This window comes from Microtus pennsylvanicus, chromosome 12 (genome assembly GCF_037038515.1).
Source record: "Microtus pennsylvanicus isolate mMicPen1 chromosome 12, mMicPen1.hap1, whole genome shotgun sequence".
Lineage (NCBI taxonomy): Eukaryota > Metazoa > Chordata > Mammalia > Rodentia > Cricetidae > Microtus > Microtus pennsylvanicus.
In genome coordinates this window covers 72,270,831-72,290,781 of record NC_134590.1, presented here as the reverse complement: position 1 = coordinate 72,290,781, position 19,951 = coordinate 72,270,831, and the positions used below count along the sequence as shown (strand labels likewise).

Sequence of the window (19,951 nt, the reverse complement as noted above, 5' to 3'; positions counted from 1 at the left end):
TGCCTGGAACCCCCAGGGTGAGAACTAAATACAAACTTCTCTATAAACTCCTTGCCTTGAGTATTTCACTTAGCAATGTAAAGCTAACTACAATGTGTTCTCTAAGATCAGGAGAACAGGCCTGGGCTAGAGCAAGTGCAGGATGCCTCAAGTTAGAGATGGAGCAAGAAGACCCTTACCAGCTGCGGACACCATGCCTGACTTCTCTTCCTCCAGAAACAAAATGAACCTCTATTCTTTATATGCCCCTAGCCTCTGGAAGTTTTGCTATAATGACAGACCATAGACTACATCAAACTTGTTCTCTCGGGAGCACGATAAAGCTACAAAAACATCCTCAATCTCTGGTTATTTTGCAATTATTCATCTCTCTCTCTCTCTCTCTCTCTCTCTCTCTCTCTCTCTCTCTCTCTCTCTCTTGAAGTGAGGCAGCATAGCTAAAAACACCCTGGAGCAAAACACAGCTTGTCGTGGTAAGTTCTCCTGCCACGACAGCTACGACACAGGGCTGCAGTGAAGAGTTTAACCCAGAAGCACCCACAGCGGGACAAAAGCCACCCTGCAGAAGAACACGTGTTGGGATGACCCCTGACTCGGCTGGATTCCATTAAGGTGAAAACGCCTCATCAAGGGGAAGTGACCCTGTTTTCCTGAAGGCACTGCACACAGGGCACAGAAGCACATGCCAGTCATAAGCACTTTTCAGCCTGAATAAGAACGGCAGAGTTCCTGTGCGGTCCTCTGGGGAACTCCATGGCACATGTCACCAATGCCTATGTGGGTGCTTCCCAGAGAAGACCGGGATGGCAGGGTGCATGGGCAGTGACCTTCAGGCCTCCAGGAAGAGTTCTACTCCAGCAGGCTGCCCAGGACAGGGGAGGGGGGGGAGCAGAGTCAGGGAGGAAGCAGGTGAAAAATCAGGAGGAGGATGCTTCCTCAAAGCCACTGGGGGCCACCACAAGTATGACCAGGGAAGCTGAAGGCAGGGCTTTGGCATTTCTACCCTATAAGATGGCGCTGCCGCCAGCTGCGACAGAACCGAGAGAAAGGCAGCTCAAAAGGCATGAGAGTTGTTGACAAATTGTCCCGCGATCAGTGTGGGCACCAAATACAATTTGGGGAAGAGATATATGGAGAGGAATTAGATGGATGGCTACTAAGGTCACGGAGCAAGAATTTCAAACTTACTTGATCTGACTTTTACTGGAGTGGTAGTATTTACATTTACATATATAATTCAATATATATAATTTATATATACAATAAATGTAATCATATACAATTGTATGTGTCGTGTGCTGGGTGGGGAGAGATCCATGGTGAGGGAAGGATGAACAGTAACTAGAACTTTTTAGCATCAGAAAGCTCTTGTTTCTGAGAAAGATACGGTGCCTGCAGATGCCTGTGGGCGTGGCCAAGGACTGTAAGTCGTGGAAACAAGGCAGAGGCTCACAAAAGGCCCTACATCTATTCTGGCATAGGAAGAGTTCCATGGTAACTGTTGAGTGCTCTAGCTTTGGGAGCTTGGTGGTTGTGATGAGGACGTTCCTGGCCATGTTTTTTTTTTTTTTGTTGTTGTTGTTTTTTTTTTTTTTTTTTTGGTTTTTCGAGGCAGGGTTTCTCTGTGGTTTTGGAGCCTGTCCTGGAACTAGCTCTTATAGACCAGGCTGGTCTCGAACTCACAGAGATCCGCCTGCCTCTGCCTCCCGAGTGCTGGGATTAAAGGCGTGCGCCACCACCGCCCGGCCTGGCCATGTTTTGAGTAGGGAAGTCTGTGATGATGTCTGAGATGGCCAGAGAGAAGAGGTTTTGGTGAGACACAAGTTACACTGTCAGCATGAGGAATTTCAGATCCATGCAGTGTGGGGGATTTTCTGTACAGAGATGGGGAAGGCCCTCATATCTCTGGGGATAAAATGCAAAGTGGGTGCTAAAAAGTAGAAGAAATCTGCTAGATTGCTGCCCATGGAAATGGGGGCTCTGTTTAGAACCATTTAGCTGTGGTGTTCCTTCAGTGAAATGCTGCAGTCTTTGAAGGAATCAACTTGCAAATATCCTGAAAACTCTATCCCCACTGCACTACTTAGAACAATGAAGGACTCAACAAAGCGCTGCATTGAGCTGATTAAATATAGAACACGGATGGATTCCTCTAAGTGTTTCCTGGGAAGGTTCTAGGTTCAGTCTGCCCCATGCTCTTCCAGCAACTCACAGATAGTGGATGAAGCCCGATGTAAGTGTCCCCCAAACGTGGCTAATATTAACATGGATATTTCCAAGTCCCTAATAAAAGCTACATTGTTTCTCAGATGCTACTCAAAATGGGGAGAAGTGAAAACCTCATCACTGTGTATTTTAGAGGTGGCCCACCAGCCCGGTGACCCCATTGTCCTAAGAGAATGCTCCTCCAGTGTGCCAAGGCCCCTAGTGTCTAGAAAAAGGTTAGAATCAAACATCCAGAGAAATTAAGGAACTCGGGCCAACGGGAGCCCAGAGGCCTGGCTTCACTGCCAACTGTGCTGTACCCTTGTGGATAATTGGACGTTTTAACGCAGAGGTGTAAGGCACACTGGCAGCTTCTGGCTCACAGATGCTGTGCTGATTTCACTGTCGTTCTTTTCAGAATGCATCCCCATAGTCACTAGAAACGTAGTTTTGGAACTCAGACTGTGATTTTTCCTAGGGAAAAAATTGAAGTTGTCCCTTCAGCACGGGTTTAGAACATATAAACTAAATCTTAACACTGTAAAAAGGAAAATGAGATAAAGATAGCAAAATCTAATGGGATAAAAGTACTTAAGGTATATTTTGACTTGTCTGTGGTTATTAAGTGATGATCTGAGACACCTGTGTATGTGCCGTTGGTGTTTTTATGTCTGTGGTGCACAGCCATAACGCCAGCATTTGGGAGGCAGAGGCAAGGGGTTAGGAGTCCCTGGTCATCCTCCACTACATGGGGAGCTCGAGGCTAGCCTGAGACACGTGACACCTTGTCCCAGAAAACAAAATGTAAGCATTAGTTAGAACAAATTCTATAACTTAATATCCCTTGAAACATAGTTAAAATAGTAGGGTTTCTATCTGATCCAGTATATTTTTTAGAAATAGTCCTACTTGGTGTTTTAGACTTTCAAGTATAGTGAAGTCAAAGGTAAAAGAGATACAGCGAGTAGCTGATGTTATACAAAAGGAGCATTATCAAGCATATTTATATTTCTCTCAGAAATCTAGGGAGCCAAAGTGGGGTAAAGGTTATTTTAACTTCAAGAAGGGAGGTGCCTGTGAGCCTGTGGGTCAGTTCTCCAGCATGACCACCAGGTGGCGATATTGGCCCAGAACAGTTGGGTTGCTGTTGGGTGGAGCCTTGAGGATCAACTATCTATCTATCCATTTGTTCCAGAAAGGTACTTCCAACTTAGCGATACTGAGGGGGCGACAGAAAGAAAAAGAGATAGTCCTATGAACTAATTTTTATAAGTACATAGACATGAAATACACGAAAACATCTACAATGGCTCAGAAGATTTCCCACTGTCATTCGTACAAGGCAGCACTGTCTGCATCTGGAAAACCTCAGCCATCCGCTTGAACGTTAGGCTACGCGGGGCGTTGCCCCTTCTGCAGTTTTAATGACAACACGCCTTAGAATGTGCTGTTTTACTATTATGAGCATCTGACATATCAAAACATTCCAAAAAAAAAAAATAATGAGATCAACTGTCTCAAAATTCACAAGAGTTCCTGCCCTGGCGCATTCACGTCTACCCACACATAAAAGACATGCGTGCGTGCGTGCAACACGCCTACACTGAAGAAACAAGCCTGAAGCTCTCACCTTCCAGCTGAGCCCCAGGGATATCAGTAGGACTGACACCCAATAAACTCCTTATGCTCTGGCAGGAGAAGTCAATCCGGTCTTTGACCCTAAGCATACACAGTTGGGTACTGCCAAATCCTGTACTTCCCAAATCGTGTCCGCTAACAGGACGACAGAAGCCTGACCTTACTGTTACCGACACTTCAGTGTTAAAAGTATACTTGTAATAGCACAAGGTCAACAGCTGGTCTAAGGGCGTGGTTTTGGTGGTCGAGCACTTGCTTGGGTTTGACCTAAGCAAACAAATCTCTCAAAGTGAAATCCACACAGTCTGATTTCTGGTGCTGCTTCAAAATACCAAAAAATTATGGATATAAGGCCTGAAAAACCGAAAACCTAAGGGGACTAACAACGCGTAACACTTTTGTAATAATTTCATTTGCATTAAGAAAAAAAAAAAGCCGAGGCTGGAGAGATGAGATGGCTCAGAAGTTAAGATCACTGACTACTCTGCCAGAGGACCCAGGTTCAATTCCCAGAACCCATGGCCACTCAGAACTGTCTGTAAGTAACTACAGTTCCAGGGGCTCTGACACCCTCACCGCACCGTGAATGCATGCAAAATAAAAATTAAATTAAACATTTAAAAAAAAACAAAAGAAAAAAGGCTTCTCTATTCTTGAAAATACTCATTCTGGTTGACCAAATATAATTACCATTTTCAACTCTCAATACACTAAGAAACAAAATCACTATCTAGTTTTTGGTGCAGCAGCTCCGAGGAGGGCAGGCTAGCCTGCCTGCATGCCAACAGGGTGCACGTTCATGCAGTGAGCCACCGCAGAAGAACAGGCTGGAAACCCATGGGTTTTTTGTCTTCTCTGTTCTGAGGTTAGCACTCCAGAGCAAGAAAAGGAGAATGTGCTCCCTTCCCGTCACACTAAATTGCACAAGTTATCTGAAAAGATGTTGGTTTGTTTGATGCTGGCAGGAAGCATGGACCACAAAGTTGTTGATCTCAACTCTAATCCGGACCCTACTGAACAGACTCTCAGGGACAGACCCACTATGGCTACATTAGCTCTTCCTTCACTATTGCTCCAATTTCAGGCTCTTAAAACCTTACTTGTAAACTGGGCATGGGTGTGCCCAGCTCTTGGGAGGCAGAGGCAGGAAGATCATCACAAACTTAAGACAAGCCTGGGCACCACAGAACATTCTATTCCAGGCAGGGCTAATAGGGAGACCCTGTCTCTCTCTCTCACACACACAAAACAAAAACAAAAACCCCAAACCAATCAAACAGCCCCCTCACCCTCTGCCTTTGTACTTTACTGAATCAGTGACGTGACCAATCGTGGGTGTTAATGAACAAAATGGCAACCATTTGGGTCATCACATTTTTTTTTCAAGTGCAAAGGAGGGCGCTGATGAGAGAACATGCAAGTTGTGGCGTGCGTGTGATGGAATTGTCCATGAAATGAGCGCATGCTACTGTTGTCTAGAAGCCAAGCATATACTTACGGGAGAAAGATTTGGGTATTATTGCATGAAAATCCCTAAAGCCATCAGCCCCATATGCAACTGCAACAAAGAAGGCAAAAAGAAAGCCAGGTTGGAATATCATCACACAGTACAGGTTTAGAAGACAGTGCTATTTTCAAAAGGATATTACTATGTAAAACCACTAGTTAGCTGCTAATTTTTTACTGTTGGTCTTCACACAGGCAATAGAAGTCATTACTCAGAACAGGATGCCTGACCCCAAGGGTCTCAATTCAGGGTTTCATCACACTGAACCTCTGTGAATAAGCTCCGATGGGCTCAGCAGCTTAGAAGTACCTGAAGACATTCTAGAACAACGAGAAAACATCTAGTAGGGCCGGTCCACGAGGTCAGCCATATTACAGTATCTCCGGGGAGCGCACACATCTCCACAATAGCATGTTTCCTTGGGGTAGATTGTACCTCTACTGCTCTTCATTTGTTTTTGTCTTAGAATGTATCCAGAGAAAATAATGTTTCCAATCTACATGTTGACTGCATTCCTATAGGCTCCTTACCGAGCAGTCGCCTTCAGAAAGGGCACTAAATCACTAAACCACTAAAAAGAGGTTTGCACTCTCTTTTCAGGCAGCTCCTGGTGAGTTCCTATTTCGAAGGCTTGGAATACTGTGTCTGTATGTGTGTATATACATGTACACACATCAGGTGCACACACACACACACACACACGCATGGTTTCTTTCTAAGAGTAGCAGTCAGAATTGTGTACACAATGCAGCGGGTTAAATTCAACTTGTTGGATCAACTACTGACTTAGCAGGAAAAAGGCTGAAGAACTCCAGGACTAGACACATTTATCAAACGTTACTTAAACCGTTGTTTTTCATATTTGTTTGGCCACAGACCCTTCTCTTTTCCCCCATGAAAAACTATATATGTGGATAGTGCATGTACAGTTGTGTTCACACGTGTGTGTACGTATGTGGAGATGTCAATGTCTGATGTCTCCTTCAATTGCTCTCTCTCTATATATATTATTATTATTATTATTATTATAGGTAATGCTTTCACTGAATTTATAGCTTGCCAATTCAACTATACTGGCTAGCAAAGACCTCAGAGAATCCCCTTGGCTTTTCCCTGCCACTGATGGGATTTCACTTGGGTTCTAGGGATCCAGACTCAGATTCTCATGTGCTCACAGTAAGTATTTTACCACTGGGCTACCTCCTCTCAGTCCTCCCCATGGAAAATGATAAAATATGGAGATAATGTATAAACGTAGTTAAGGAGATACTTACTGTCTCATCCCCTTTTGGGAAGTGACACACGTTTTCCATCTATTTGTTTTGCTTCTTGGTCTAAATCTCTACAGTTAAAGTTAACACCACGCATCCCATCGAAGTCGTCATGAATTAGCTTGTTGCCTGGTGAAATGGCTCAGAGGGTGGAGGCACTTGCAGCCAAAACTGAGGATCTGAGTTTGATACCTGAGTCCCTGCAAATTGTCCTCTGTTCTGCTCCACACATTCACCATAACACAATTAATTAATACAATATTTTAATAAATTGCGGTGTCTTGGCAAACAGCAAAACCCCAGCCTATGCTGAAATCCAGTCTCTTATAGTCGGAACTCAGTGGGACCCTTATAAATGTCAGGTACATTACAAGTCTCTTCCCACAGCCAGCCTCACGTCCTCACGACAGGCCTTTGAGGTAGACGCCATCACTGCTTTGGTAGTAAGGGCTCACAGGAAGTCCCACAATTTGCCACTTTGGTATCTGACGTGTAAATATGAAGATGTAAGGCCATGGCTAGTTATACGGCACCCAGAATTTAAAAGACACACTTTTGCAAGCAGCCCTCTTTGGGTGCTTGTGAGGCTTCGGGAAATGTGTAAGCTATCGGAGCCACACACACAATTCACACGGTAAGTGCTCACATACACACACACACACACACACACACACACACACACACACGCATACACTCGCCTGTACATGGTCACATCAAGTGATAGTGCATTTACGACAGAGTTCCCCAAACGACCAATAACCTACAGGGTGCCGCAAATACCATCGCCCTGGTTATGCCTGCTACGTGGCCCTCACCGCTAAGCCTGCCGTTCCTCACGCACACACGGGAGAGGTAAGCTCATGGGCCATTGAGAGTGCCTTGTGTTCTGGGAGCTGGCTGGCTGACAACACTTCCAGGTTGCTCCCAGGAGCAGGCATATGGAAAAGAGACAGCTACAGCTGCTCGTTCTTTTGCAGAGGTCTTCAGGTAAGGGTCGCTCTACCCTGTGACAGCCTGTGAAGTCCCATCAGAAGCAGCTCATCCCACTGTGGGGAGGGCAGAGGAACCACTCAGTGATTTGCTTTTGCCTTTCCCCTCATTTATTGGACAGTCTATCCCCAACTTTAAGTTAGTGTTTTATGAAACGACAGGGATAAAATTTTGAGACAGGATTTTGAAGCCTCAGCTGTCTTGGAGTTTGCTGTGTACAGCAGGCAGGCCTTAAAAACACCCAGAGATCCTCCTGCCTCTGCCTCCCGAGTGCTGGGATTAGTGACATCTGCCATCACTCTTGGCTGCATTGAGAATATTTACAAGTATTTCAAAAATCACAAAATACATTTTCTTTTCTTTTCTTTCTTTCTTTCTTTTTTTTGGTTTTTGAGACAGGGTTTCTCTGTGTAGCTTTGGGGCCTGTCCTGGAACTTGCTCTGCAGACCAGGCTGGCCTCGAACTTACAGAGATCCTTCTACTTCTGCCTCCCTAACGCTGGGATTAAAGGTGTGAGTTACCACCTCTTGGCCACAAAGTACGTTTTTTATCACACTTCTCTGCTAGGGGATTCTGATGCCCCATATCTTGCCATCACCACCGTATAGCACGCTGCAGTCACCTGAGATTCTGAACCCTGTTTGAACTGCCACCCTGTGAACATGGAAAACAGGTTGGCAGGGCAGAGACCACACTCTTTGGCTGCATCAGCGGCACCTCTGACGAGCAGCTCCTGATGCTGCACCTAACAAGAGGCCGAAAGCTAGGTGAGATTTTCAGAATGAGAGCGAGGACGTCTGCTCCACTTTCAAGTCCAGGTTGGATGCTGACAGTTTTCTGTGGAAGGCAACGGGCTCAGATTTCTATTTACTGGCATTCAGAAATAGATTGTAGCTTGATTTTACACCCCGCTCTTTATGTCACCTTAGTTATCCCTTCAGCCACAGGGAAATCATCAGTCTGTTACTAATGTGTCTACCATTCACAGTGACCTTGGCCTTCCTTACAGATCTATTGAAGGGGCAGGCAGCCTGTGGGTGTGGCTGAGTGAGCAAGAGTGACAGGGTTGGGGCTGCAAAGGGCACTAAATCTCCACAGACACTGTAGGCATCTTTCTCTGGGAGTGTAGGGGGAAGCCAGAGGTGGATCCTCTGAGAATCTACACACTTCACAGACAGATACATTTGTTCATCATCCTCCCTGTTGGGTAGGTGGCTCGGGGCTTTCTCACCGGAAGAGGACACTAGCCAGCTGACTTCACTTATAGAAGATGCTGTGGTTCCAGCCTTGCAAAGAGACAGCTAAAATACAAAGAAGCTCCATGTTCTGCCCACAGACACGGAGCAGAGGAGTGTTGGTGTGTGGTCTTACACCTACTGAAGGGACTCCACCGCTCACCCAGATGCAGGTCAGAACAGCTGCGAGGCTGTCAAACTCAGGGGAACCAGCTCTTCCTGTGCAGACTTCAAGGGTCCTGCTGGGCAGGTTCTGAGGTCCTGAATGGCTCCAGACACACATATGTGGAAAGAGAGGGCCGCGGTCCTATGCCAGGGCCCAGAGAACAGAATGCATGCGGGCTTCATCCTGCCTGCCACGTCCCTGCCTTCCAGGCCCCAGACAGTTGCCTGTCTCCAAATTCACCCTCTTCCCAGGGCCTAGTTTTCTTCCTACATCTCCACATGCATCGATGAACAAGGGTCTAGCTAATCCAATCCACCAGAGCACCTCCACCACTGTTTGCAAAGTCCAATGATAACCCAGTTTTTCCAATGAGCCTCATTTCCAATGAGCTCTCCAACCATGCATGCCCCCAGCACCTCCACAAATCCACTACCACTACCGCTGCCACAGCTTAGCCAAGGCCATGGTCTGTGGCACCTCCTGCCTGTGCTCCCTGCTCACCATTGTGCATCTGGCTTGTGTGTGCATTGTAGGCTGTGGCTTTCAGACTCCCATCCCAACACATCTGTCTGTTAGACTCAGGTTGCCATCTTCCTTACCGCTTTTTATAGACCGCATCTAACTTCCAAATGCCCCAACAGCCTACAGAACTATGTGAAGAGGGGAGCTTGTGTCAAAATTCCTCTAACCCTGGCACCTGCTACCAGGGAATCTCTTGGCAGATCACACTATTCAGTAAACAGAGGGATGAACCATGAGAAGATGCTAAAACAAACAACAATGCAACAGTCAAAGCTCACAACTACCCGCATTTGTAAATGCTGTGGTTTCCATTCAGCTACACATGTGCATAGCCCCAGCTATGGGGATCTGCACGTCTTACTTGCTCAAGTGACTTTGTGGGCTTTGTGATTGGACATAAATACCCGGATCTTTTCTTCTGGAGAACTGGGTTCCCCAGTCTCCCGGCTCCCAGTGTTTGGTCCTCACAGGATTATGGAGTCTGCAAGGCCTGCTTTGGGACCCTAGCCTGAAGATGCTTTTTCAGAAGCCCGTCTCCCACCCTATCTCTCTCTGACTATAGCCTTTGGTCTTCACCTGAGCCTATTCCAGGTCATAGGCATGCTCAGAAAGAGGCCATGACTGACCAGCACACAGTGTCCCCTTGGCGGCATGGACAGGAGGCACAGGCTACCCATGACAGGATTGGACTAAAAAGTACCCTACTTAATGACCACAATAGTTGGCTATTTTCAGAAATCCACTTGAACTAATTGAGAAATGGCAGAAAGCATTGGGTTTCACATGCAGTTCCAGGACACAAGTATATTTAGAGCAAAGTCAAAAATGGAGAAAATAATTTCTTTCACACAGTGTCATACATTACTGTCTACTGGCTCTCTAATTTAATTGGACCCTCTGGATTTCTTTGGTTCTGGGTGTCCTTGAACTCAGACATTCACAAGTCTGCAGGAAACAAAGGTGGCCAGGTTCTTGTGGGACAAAGAGGCAGCTGACCACACCACGCCAGCGGAGGCATCTATGCGGGACTTGCCCTCCTGGCTGGAAAATGCATGACGTGCTGCCTATCGGAGCTCACTTTCCTTATCCGCCAAGTGGGAATAATCCCATCTGCTCCGTCAGGTTCGCGTGCTTTTTCACGATAACCCTCCAAGGGCCTGACTGAGGCACTGTGAAGACAAGTAGTTAGCTTTGTGCTCGGCACAAAGCCACGGGCTGGGAAGATAATGCCTTATCTCCTTGTCCACAAAGAATCCCATGGGCCTACGGCATCGGCTACACCCAACTACCGTTGGCCACCTTCCTTAGATGGGAAGAGCCGCGGGAAGACAGCTCGGCAGCCCACCCAAGACAAGGGAGTCAGGGCCGAGGACGTCAGGGCGAGCACCATTCATGTGTTCCAGCTCTGAAAATCCTAGCAGTGGTCTCCTGTGCCAGCATTCTGAATGGGACTAGCCCCTCCTGGGAGAAGCTTAAGGCCATCATCTCTGTGTCTTAGGCTGTTGTGGAGATTGACATTGGGGTTGTTCCCAGCGTCACTTTGCCTTGCTCCCAGTTCCACCTGCCAGATTTGCTTCCAGAGCAGACAAGGTAGAGAACATAGCGTCGCCCTTGTGCTGAGGGAGGGCAGAACCCAGAGCCTTGAAGATGTGAGTCAAGGACCCTGGTAGTAAATGACATCCCAACCCCTGTCCTGTTTTTGTTTATACTTTATTAATGCGGTATTAAATTATCACAGGGAACCAATTAGGGTAGACAGAACTCCAGCTGATAGAACTCTGGATGGCTCAGAAAGAGATGGGTTCAGAGTTTCCTCTAGAGAGTAGATGGGAAGAGCAGAGAGTGAATATGACTGTTCTGATAGGCACAGGAGGATCTCCCAGTCATGATGGGGACATTTTTGTAAGTTCCCCCATCTTCTCTCCCCCTGTTACACATCAAGTCTGTGACAGCTAGGTCAGGACCCGGGGTCTCCCAGACCTACAATTTGGAAGGTTGAATCTGGTGGGCTGAAAAAAAAAAGAAAGCTTAGAGATATTTTCTGAATGTTTTAAGCTTCATGCTTTTTATGTATTTTTAAAAAGTGTTACATTTGGGGCTGGAGAGATGGCTCAGTGGTTATGAGCACTTGCTGCTCTTCCAAAGGACCCAGGTTCAATTCCCAGCAACTACACGACAGCTCACAACTGTTGGTAACTCCAGTTCCAGGACCAGACATCCTCCCATAGGCATACATGCAAGCAAAACACCAATGGACATAAAAAAATAAATAAAAAAGTGTTACATTTTAAGCAAGAACATTACTTATTTAGCTGCATGGTACTAAGTATATAGAGGGGCCATGACGACATTCCTGTGATTCAGGAAGAGCCATGTGAGCGAGAAAAGATTAACACAACAATAAAAGCTTTTAAAAAAAAGATTTATTAGTTTTTATGTGCATTTGTGTTTTGCCTGCATGTATGTCTGTGTGAGGGTGCCAGATACCCTGAAACTGGAGTTACAGACAGTTGTGGGTGCTGGGAATTGAACCCAGGTCCTCTGGAAGAGCAGTCAGTGCTCTTAACTACTGAGCCATCTCTCCAGACCCAATAATGAGAGTTTTAAAGACAGAGAAAAGGGATACTCTGATGAGTAAGATGAACACAGTGGAGGCAGAAGAAGGGTAATCACGAGAAAGGTGCTTGCCGGTGTCCCACGGCAGGATGACATCATTTGAGGTCTTGGATCTGGGTTAAAAGACTTTATGTGTAAGAGGAGGGGGAGAGACGATGTTACCATAAAGATGACCTGAAGATCCTCCTGTAAATATTTCCTGTTCCATTTGAAATTCGGTGTCGCGAGAGACATATTTACCAGACGGCCTAAGTAAGCCAGTATGCTGACTGTAGAGAATATGTGGGGGACCTTGCTGGATAACCAGAACATGTACCAGTGCACTAATTACAAATGGCAGGAGGGACACCAGGAGGTTTCTGGGGTTATCTTCCAACACCCCAGTCCTGGAAGGGCTGGGCAGACATAGCCAGAGGCACCCACCACGAGGCATAGGTCTTGTGCTCACCAGACAAGTGGACAAGTGGAGAGGCATGGTAGGACGGCAGCCTGGAAGGGTCATGCATGACAAGTCTAGTCATTATCGGAGTACTGAGGTATGAGCCAACCAATGAGGGTTTCCATCTGCTGTATGGCTGTATGAGCTGAGCAAAGACGTTCCATACGGGGCGGTAGACCGGCCTTCCCAGCAGCACGCTTCCAAGAGCAACAAGCTGAACTGTCTGCTAGTGCCAACTACCACTTGGCAAAATGTTGGGCTGTAAACATGTGAACTGTTCCACTTGACCTGGCTCCCTAAATATAGCTCAGAAGTGGACAGCTCTCACATTAGTGGGGTGTAGGATACGCCAGTCCATAAAATGAGGGGACCATATGCCAAGTGAAGCTGAGCCCTCTAAGTCTCAAAGTCTTCAGGAGAAGAGGACCTCAAATGGGTTACCTCCTTGTGGGCTCTGCTTACATTCACGGCCATTCCGTCCCATGCCCAGAACTGGCTTTGTGTCAGCTTCAAAGATTCCAGAAGCCTAAGCCCAGCTTCAGGGAGGCCAGAGATAATGTAATCTCTCCAGGGACACTCAGAGGGTGGATCCTCCGATGTCTCTCCCTTCCAGAAGCCCAGGGTCCCTGTCAAAATTCCAAGCAAAGAGTGACTCAGCGAGAAGGCAGAGTGAGGGGGAAGGACGCCCTCTAGGCCACGCGCCCTGGTGCTAGCTGGCAGCGCAGGCCTTTGGATGGGCACTTGTCTGTGGAAAGGTACTGAGACACACTCAGGCTGAGAAACTGGGGCGGGGGATGGTTAGCAGGCTCCTGACAATGGCACACACTGCAGGAAGCAATGGAGGCCTCATTCTGCTTTGGTTATTTCTCCATGTGCTCTCCCCAGAAAGCCTGTTCCTCGGGTACCAGCTCAGAGAGTGAGGAGCAGAGAGGGTATCTGTAAGAGCTGGCCATGAGCACCTGTGAGCCTGGGACCAGTGGCTTGGAGACTAACAACCCTCCTGTGGAATTCTGCCACCAGCTGCAGTTCACATAACGTTAATTCACGCGCTAAGAGGGCAGGGCACACAGAGAGTTCAAGTCCTTTACTATCTAGGGACAACTAACTGGTAACTTCAGCCTAGTAAAGTCTTTGCACTGTATGGTTCTTTTTGTAGGGAGGACTTTAAGGCTCGTTCTCCATTTTCTTATTTCCCTTCCTCTCCTCTATCTCTCTTCTGGTCTCCCCTTATAAGCACTGAGCACGGCAAATGCTAACCACATCCTATCTTGTTTGGCCATCACAGCAAAGCTCTCAGGTGCTAGCAATGAACATGGCCCTAGCAACTGGCCTCCATGCTTCGGAAGTTGCCATGGAAATGGGCCCACAGAAGCAAGTACTGTTCAGGTCCCATCTCTACCTCATCATTTCTGTGGGACCGGAGAGTTACAGGACATCACCCTGCTGCAGCTTCCTCACAAGGAGACCCAGAAAATTGTCTCTTGAGAGAGCAGAGAAGACACCTGGCCCTCAGGAAATGTTGGCTGCCCTTTTGTTCAGGTGCCATTATCTTTTCCTGAGCTCAGCTCATTACTTAGAAAGCCCTAGGTTACTGGCACTTTCAACAAAATGTCACGTCTCTCGGGAAGAACCTACAAAAGCCACATGTTTTTCCTAGTAGGGACCAGCAGTTTCTTAGGATCAGGGCATCTCAAAAAGTCCTGTCCTTCTTATCATTAGCACTTCTTGGAAATGAGAGAATTTCTTTCTTCCTTTCCCGTTTTTCTCCTTTTATGATTCAGTTGCATTTATTGGGAAATGGACAGAAATGAGTAGTTCAAGTCATGAGCTCTTCCCAGTTAAAAATCAGATGTATTGCACACATTACATCTCCCAATGGCTCCCCCACAGCCCTCAAAGAAGCCTGGGAGCTTTCTCGAGGCGAGGGGGCTGAGTTGAGCATCTACTGTAGATTTCTTTAGTCCTTTAAACAGCCCTTAGGAAAACACCCCCTATATTTTGCTAGAGAGAGAAGACTCACAAACAACAGACCTGCCCAGGGTCACCAGTGAAACTCAGCAAGTTATGGCTGTGCCCTAAGTCCATGGGACCTCAGAGCACACTCCTCCCAGGTCACCCCCTAAGCCCTCACATGGGTTTTTATAAACTTTCTGTTTCTCATAGTTAATGAAACAAGGCCCTTCCAATAAATCAAACATCACTGGGAGAACGCAGGCATTCTGGAAGTGGGTTCACAACCTCCCGGGGGGGTCTCTTGAGCACTCACAAGAGGAAGATGCATTTCCACCTCCAGAGTTTTTAAGCTGCCAGCATGACAGGAACACAACAAACGCAGCAGCCACTGCCAAGGGCCCCCAGGAGCACCAGCAGAAATGGGCCACGGGCCCTGGTTTCCTAGGGACTTGTCAGAACCACGTAGGTGACTCACGGCAGGGAGAGATCCGAGGTGGGCATGTTAATGATCCTCTACGTGCTCAGAGTTATGGAGACAGTGTTCTGCCATCCTGGAGTGGAGGGGTAGGAGGCTGGGAGCCATTCTAGGGCCCTCTGGAAGCAACAAGGACTGTCTGAGATGCTTGTTCAGTGGGTCACGTAGTAGGGACTGACTTAGGAATGAGGAGCCCTCCCAGGGAGGAGACCATAACACCCCACAGGCAGAAATAGGGAAGTTGGGAGTCAACAGGCATTTTGGAGGAAAAGCAGGATTATGAGGCAATGACAGGGAGGCCCTTCCCTCTGAATTAAATACATGAACCCCAGCTGCCATTGGAGAAAGGTATGAAATGGCCTGCTTTGGTCACAACACTTCTGGAACAGCAGCTAGGAGGCAGGAAGCCCTGGACTTCCAAAGTAAGGCTTCTCTAATCTATCCTTGTCTCTCCCAGCCTCTCCTAGCCCATCACTATCCCCAGGAGGTAGGGCTGTGCTCAGTGATTGTGACACTGTGTTGTGTGTCATATTGTAACTGGGTTTCCACATCCTCCTGACTGTATGGTAAGAGCTTAAGAAGAGGAACGAGGGTGAATATTGAAATATAGGAATACAGGAAAAGAGGAAGCTGCCCAAGACACCAGCCTAACTGAAATCAAAGAATTATGGAGAACTGACAGAAAGGGAAGTAAGAATAGGGAATCATACCAGGGGCTTAGCTGAGAGCTGGGGGGCAACACACAATACCCAGACATGCATGCAGACATGCACAGGTCCACACACACATGAATACTGGCACACACCCCCTACATACTTAGACACACGGAAGTGCAGGCATAGACACAGATACAGGCACAGGATAATAATATACCCAACACACAGAGCCCACATACATACCCTCCTTCACACACACATGTAATGAATGAGCATGTATGCACAACTTGTACAACAAACATGCATTAGATATATACAGGTGCAAAACCCAAACATACATACACATCTATGTATGTTCACACACAGGCCTATGTGCGTGCACACACATCCACACACAGCCCTTTCTTGAACTTAAAATAAGAGTTTGAGCTCTCCAGTCCTAGTCACCACAGAAGAGTATGACGACCACCTTAGTTATTCAGGGCTAAAATCCAGGAACTAGTGATACTTTTAGTAGATCACTCAAATATTTTTCTCTTGTATTTTAGAAAAAAAAAAGAGAGTAAAAACCACAATAAGATTTTCTTACAGTCTAATAAAGATCCAGTGTTAGGGCAGAGACAAAAGCAAGCAAGCAAACAACAACAAAAATAGACTACAGAAACAGAAAACAAAAGCATATTTAAGAAGGGCACATTTAGAAACCTCTACCAGTCAGTGTTTGAATAAAGGAAACAGACGAAAAGAGAGTATCCCAGAAAAACGAGAACAAAATTACAAATCAACACGTTTGTCTGTGGCATTCTGTTCATCGAGATAACCGGCAAGCAGAGTTGAGTCAAAGGCATCCACCGGCCGAGTGTGGACACCGCTTAGAAAAAAGTCCTTATCTAACATGGCCACAGGCTTGCAGCAGAGCCGGCAGAGCCCACTGAGGAGGTCAGAAAACAGCCTGATGCAAATGGAAATTTCCCTTAGCAATCAAGGGTGAGAGTTCCCATGCTGCTGTCCCAAGATGTCCCTGAAGTCACTGCTCCAGAGAAGCTTCAGCCACCCCGGAGCTACTGTTGCTCTGACAACAAACTGATGCTCACACAGACTTCCTCCGCCAGAGGCTCTGAGGATTGTTTCTGTTGATTTATTACTTTGTGATCTAGCATCTGACACTTTGTAGCGACTTGCCACAAGAACGCCTTAGGTCAACTGAGAAACAGTCGGTCTCTCTTGCCTCAGCTTCATGCAGTGTGCAGGACATGCATGTCTGTGTGCATGTCTGCCCTGGGGAGGCCATGCACTGCGTGGGCGAGGACTCTGCTGTGCTCAGAGCAGTTTTCACACAAGACATTCTTACTCAGACACGACCACGTTCAGCCCTTCGTCAGGTCCCAGAAGATGCACTGTCCCGGCACAAGGTGCCTCTCCGAGACCTGTATGGGACAGGTGTGTTTCTTTGTGAGTAAGAAGGGAAGTTCAGATGTCTCAATCCTTCCCTGGAAATGGAGGCTGGGGAAGATCTGCCTCAGGAGGCTGGTGAGCAGGGCTATCCAGAAGAGGGGTCTGCCACCCACTGAATCCACCTTCTACAGAGACTCAGGCCCATCCCCACCTGTCAGGCTGTCTTCAAGGCCTCTGATGGGCACTCCCCTGGCTAGATGCTCTGAATGGTATCTTCTCTGTGTCACCTACCTCAACTATCATATTTTTTATCTTAAAGTATACACCGGAACCTGCAATGCCAGGTAAAAGAGCAGAAATACTAGAGACTATGTAAAAAAAACACGTGCCTGGAGATTTATAGATGGCTGCCTGGGGTGCTGTGTCCCCTGCTTTTCTGGTACCTCCAAGGCCACACTCAGAATAAACAGTCCAATGTCATCTCCTCAAGCCTGGCATCCACTTTCTGCGCTGGATACTTCAGGCTGTGGGAAGGGCTGTGCTCACACATGCGCAGGTAGGGAAAGGAGGTTACCCACCTCTGCCATGCCACCCTAGGGTAAGGGTAAAGAAACCCAGAGCAGTGGCTGCCACCACCCTTTACACTGTGGTTCTCTCTATCCTCTCCCCATAAGTCCCCCCGACCAGCAGCTGCACACAGCCCAGGAGAGCTGATAAATAAGGAGTTCAGACACGCGAAAGGCAGACACGGCCCTTTAACAACCATGTTGCAGAGGGATTCAGTAGAGCCCAGGAACCAGTGCCCTTCAGGCAGAAGCTGGGGATTCTGCTTTCTCTGCACCCTTCTCCCACCCTAGTTAAGTGCCAGGCTGGGTCCCAGAACTAAAAAGGTTCTGGATATAGGGTTGTCTGGGACAAGAGGACCTTCCCTGCAGTACTCAGGCCAAAGCTGTGACATGGAATGTCTTGGGTACAGAAATACTAAGAGGGTTGTGGATCCTTTGTAATAAATGAAATGAGAGTAATTTAAATATTTATAAAAATAATAAAAACAATACAATTGAATACAAGTTAACATTGGGAGAAAAGCCACATCTTCTAGCCCGTGGCCACCAGTCTGTCACTGCAGTCTCTGGGACTTCACAGACGTAAGCTCAGATAGGTGTGCTGGTTCTGGTGCACTGGGTCTTCACTGGTGCTCCCTTGGTGCTCTTGCATATGAACGGGATTTCCTTTCTTGTGTCATTGGTTACCAGAATGTCCCTACGGTTGTGAAGATGGTTTGACTTGTGTCACTTCATGTAATCATGCGTCATGTGGCTGTCTACCCGTGTCATGTCACATAGATCATGTAACCCATACCACCAGGACACCCTCGCCTGGGTCCCAGGGCCACTTAACTAGTGTCACCAGGGATTGCACTAGGTAGTCGGCCACACTATGCCGTGACACCCACGGTGGCCTGGGAAAGGTGGGAAAGGCTGAGACAGCTCATCATTGCAAGGGTTGGGAGGAAGGGCTGAGGTCAGGAAAATCAGTCCAAGAGCCTTAGAAATCTTGGATGCATAAGTTGCAAATGCCTTCTAGTGCAGGAATGAGCACTCTCCTTGTAGCCTACCCCCGCTCCCAGTAGCCCTTGGGACTCCGATTCTTACTTTTTGTCTTACGATCTTATGAAGACATCTGACCGTGAAAGCAAGACCAGGGGAGAGACATAGGGACCCATATACCATCCATGAGCACCAATCCATTTTCAACAACCAAGTTTAAACAATGTGAGACATATCTGAGGGGAAATGCACACTGCATGAAGCTGGCAAAGTTTTACACTCTGCAGGGACAAGAAATTCATGTTACTGATGCTGCCGAGCTACGTCAGGGAAGGGGTCCAAATAAAACACATTCTTAAATATAAAGACACATTTGGACAGCAGCTAAGGAGATGGGCGTGTTTCACGTCAACCTGGAGGCTTCTGGTTTAAAAGACGGAAATACAATGGAAGCTTAACTGGAAAGAATCTGAAGAGAGAGCAGGGGTAGAAAACGACAGCCTGCAGCCTAACATGAAAATGCTAAGTTTAAAATGTACCCTCTTGAGAAGACCAGCGGCTCCATACTGGCCCCTGCTACCACCTCTCTGCTCACTCCTTAGCCATTCACGTCCATCTGCAGTAAGCAATAACCAGGATGGGGAAGAGAGAAGAGCCAAACACCAGGATGAGCAAATCCCTGAACTACTACAGCTCACCCACTTACCCTGGCAAATCCCTGAGACACCCACTCTGAGGATAAGGATCCCTGTTTTACACACTGCAGCGGGGAAAAGACCCTTTCTTATCTTAATCTTTAGCAGTTTAACAGAGGAAGAGACAGAACTCATTACGAGACCACAGCAGGCCTCTCAGAGCCAGCAGCTCCAGAGGCAAAGCAACTTCTCTTGAGTGGAGTGAGGGACCCGTGGGTTGACAAACACAAGCATGTTTTCTGCCCCTGGGGTTCTAACCATCTGAAATTGGAACAGAAGTGAAAACTTCAGGCCAATACCCCTGCTACATGGGAAGCAAGAGACACGCTTGCTGAAGGAGTGAATAAATGAATAAACAAGGTGTGGGAGTGTGACTCGGTTGTATACCATGTGCCAAGCACGCACGGCTGCTGGGCTTGGTTGTCATCAACACCGTCACCATCAACAACACACATACGTCTTTAAGGACTCTCGGCGCAAGAGGTATCAAGCAGATTCAACGAATATTTTTTACACACAATGGTTCAAGTGCACCAGAAATAGAATGGGGCAAGATTAAGTAGTTCAGAAGCTTTGGTCTCGAATGCCACCCCCAGCTCAATGACAGACTAAAAACACTGTCTGTGGTAGACTGGGAG

The 19,951-nt window shown here is 47.2% G+C and overlaps 1 protein-coding gene across 21 annotated transcripts in view; it reads right to left on the bottom strand.

The window, feature by feature from the left end:
• Positions 1-19,951, bottom strand: part of Ikzf1 (IKAROS family zinc finger 1) — a 94,316-nt gene that overhangs the window by 32,251 nt on the left and 42,114 nt on the right. For 10 of the 21 annotated variants that reach the window (XM_075944335.1, XM_075944339.1, XM_075944344.1 and 7 more), the window contains exon 4: positions 5,342-5,401. The exons of the other annotated variants lie outside the window; for them this stretch is intronic. In XM_075944335.1, coding sequence (XP_075800450.1) covers positions 5,342-5,401 — 60 coding nt within the window. The remainder of the gene's footprint in view (positions 1-5,341; positions 5,402-19,951) is intronic. 21 annotated transcript variants of the gene reach the window in all.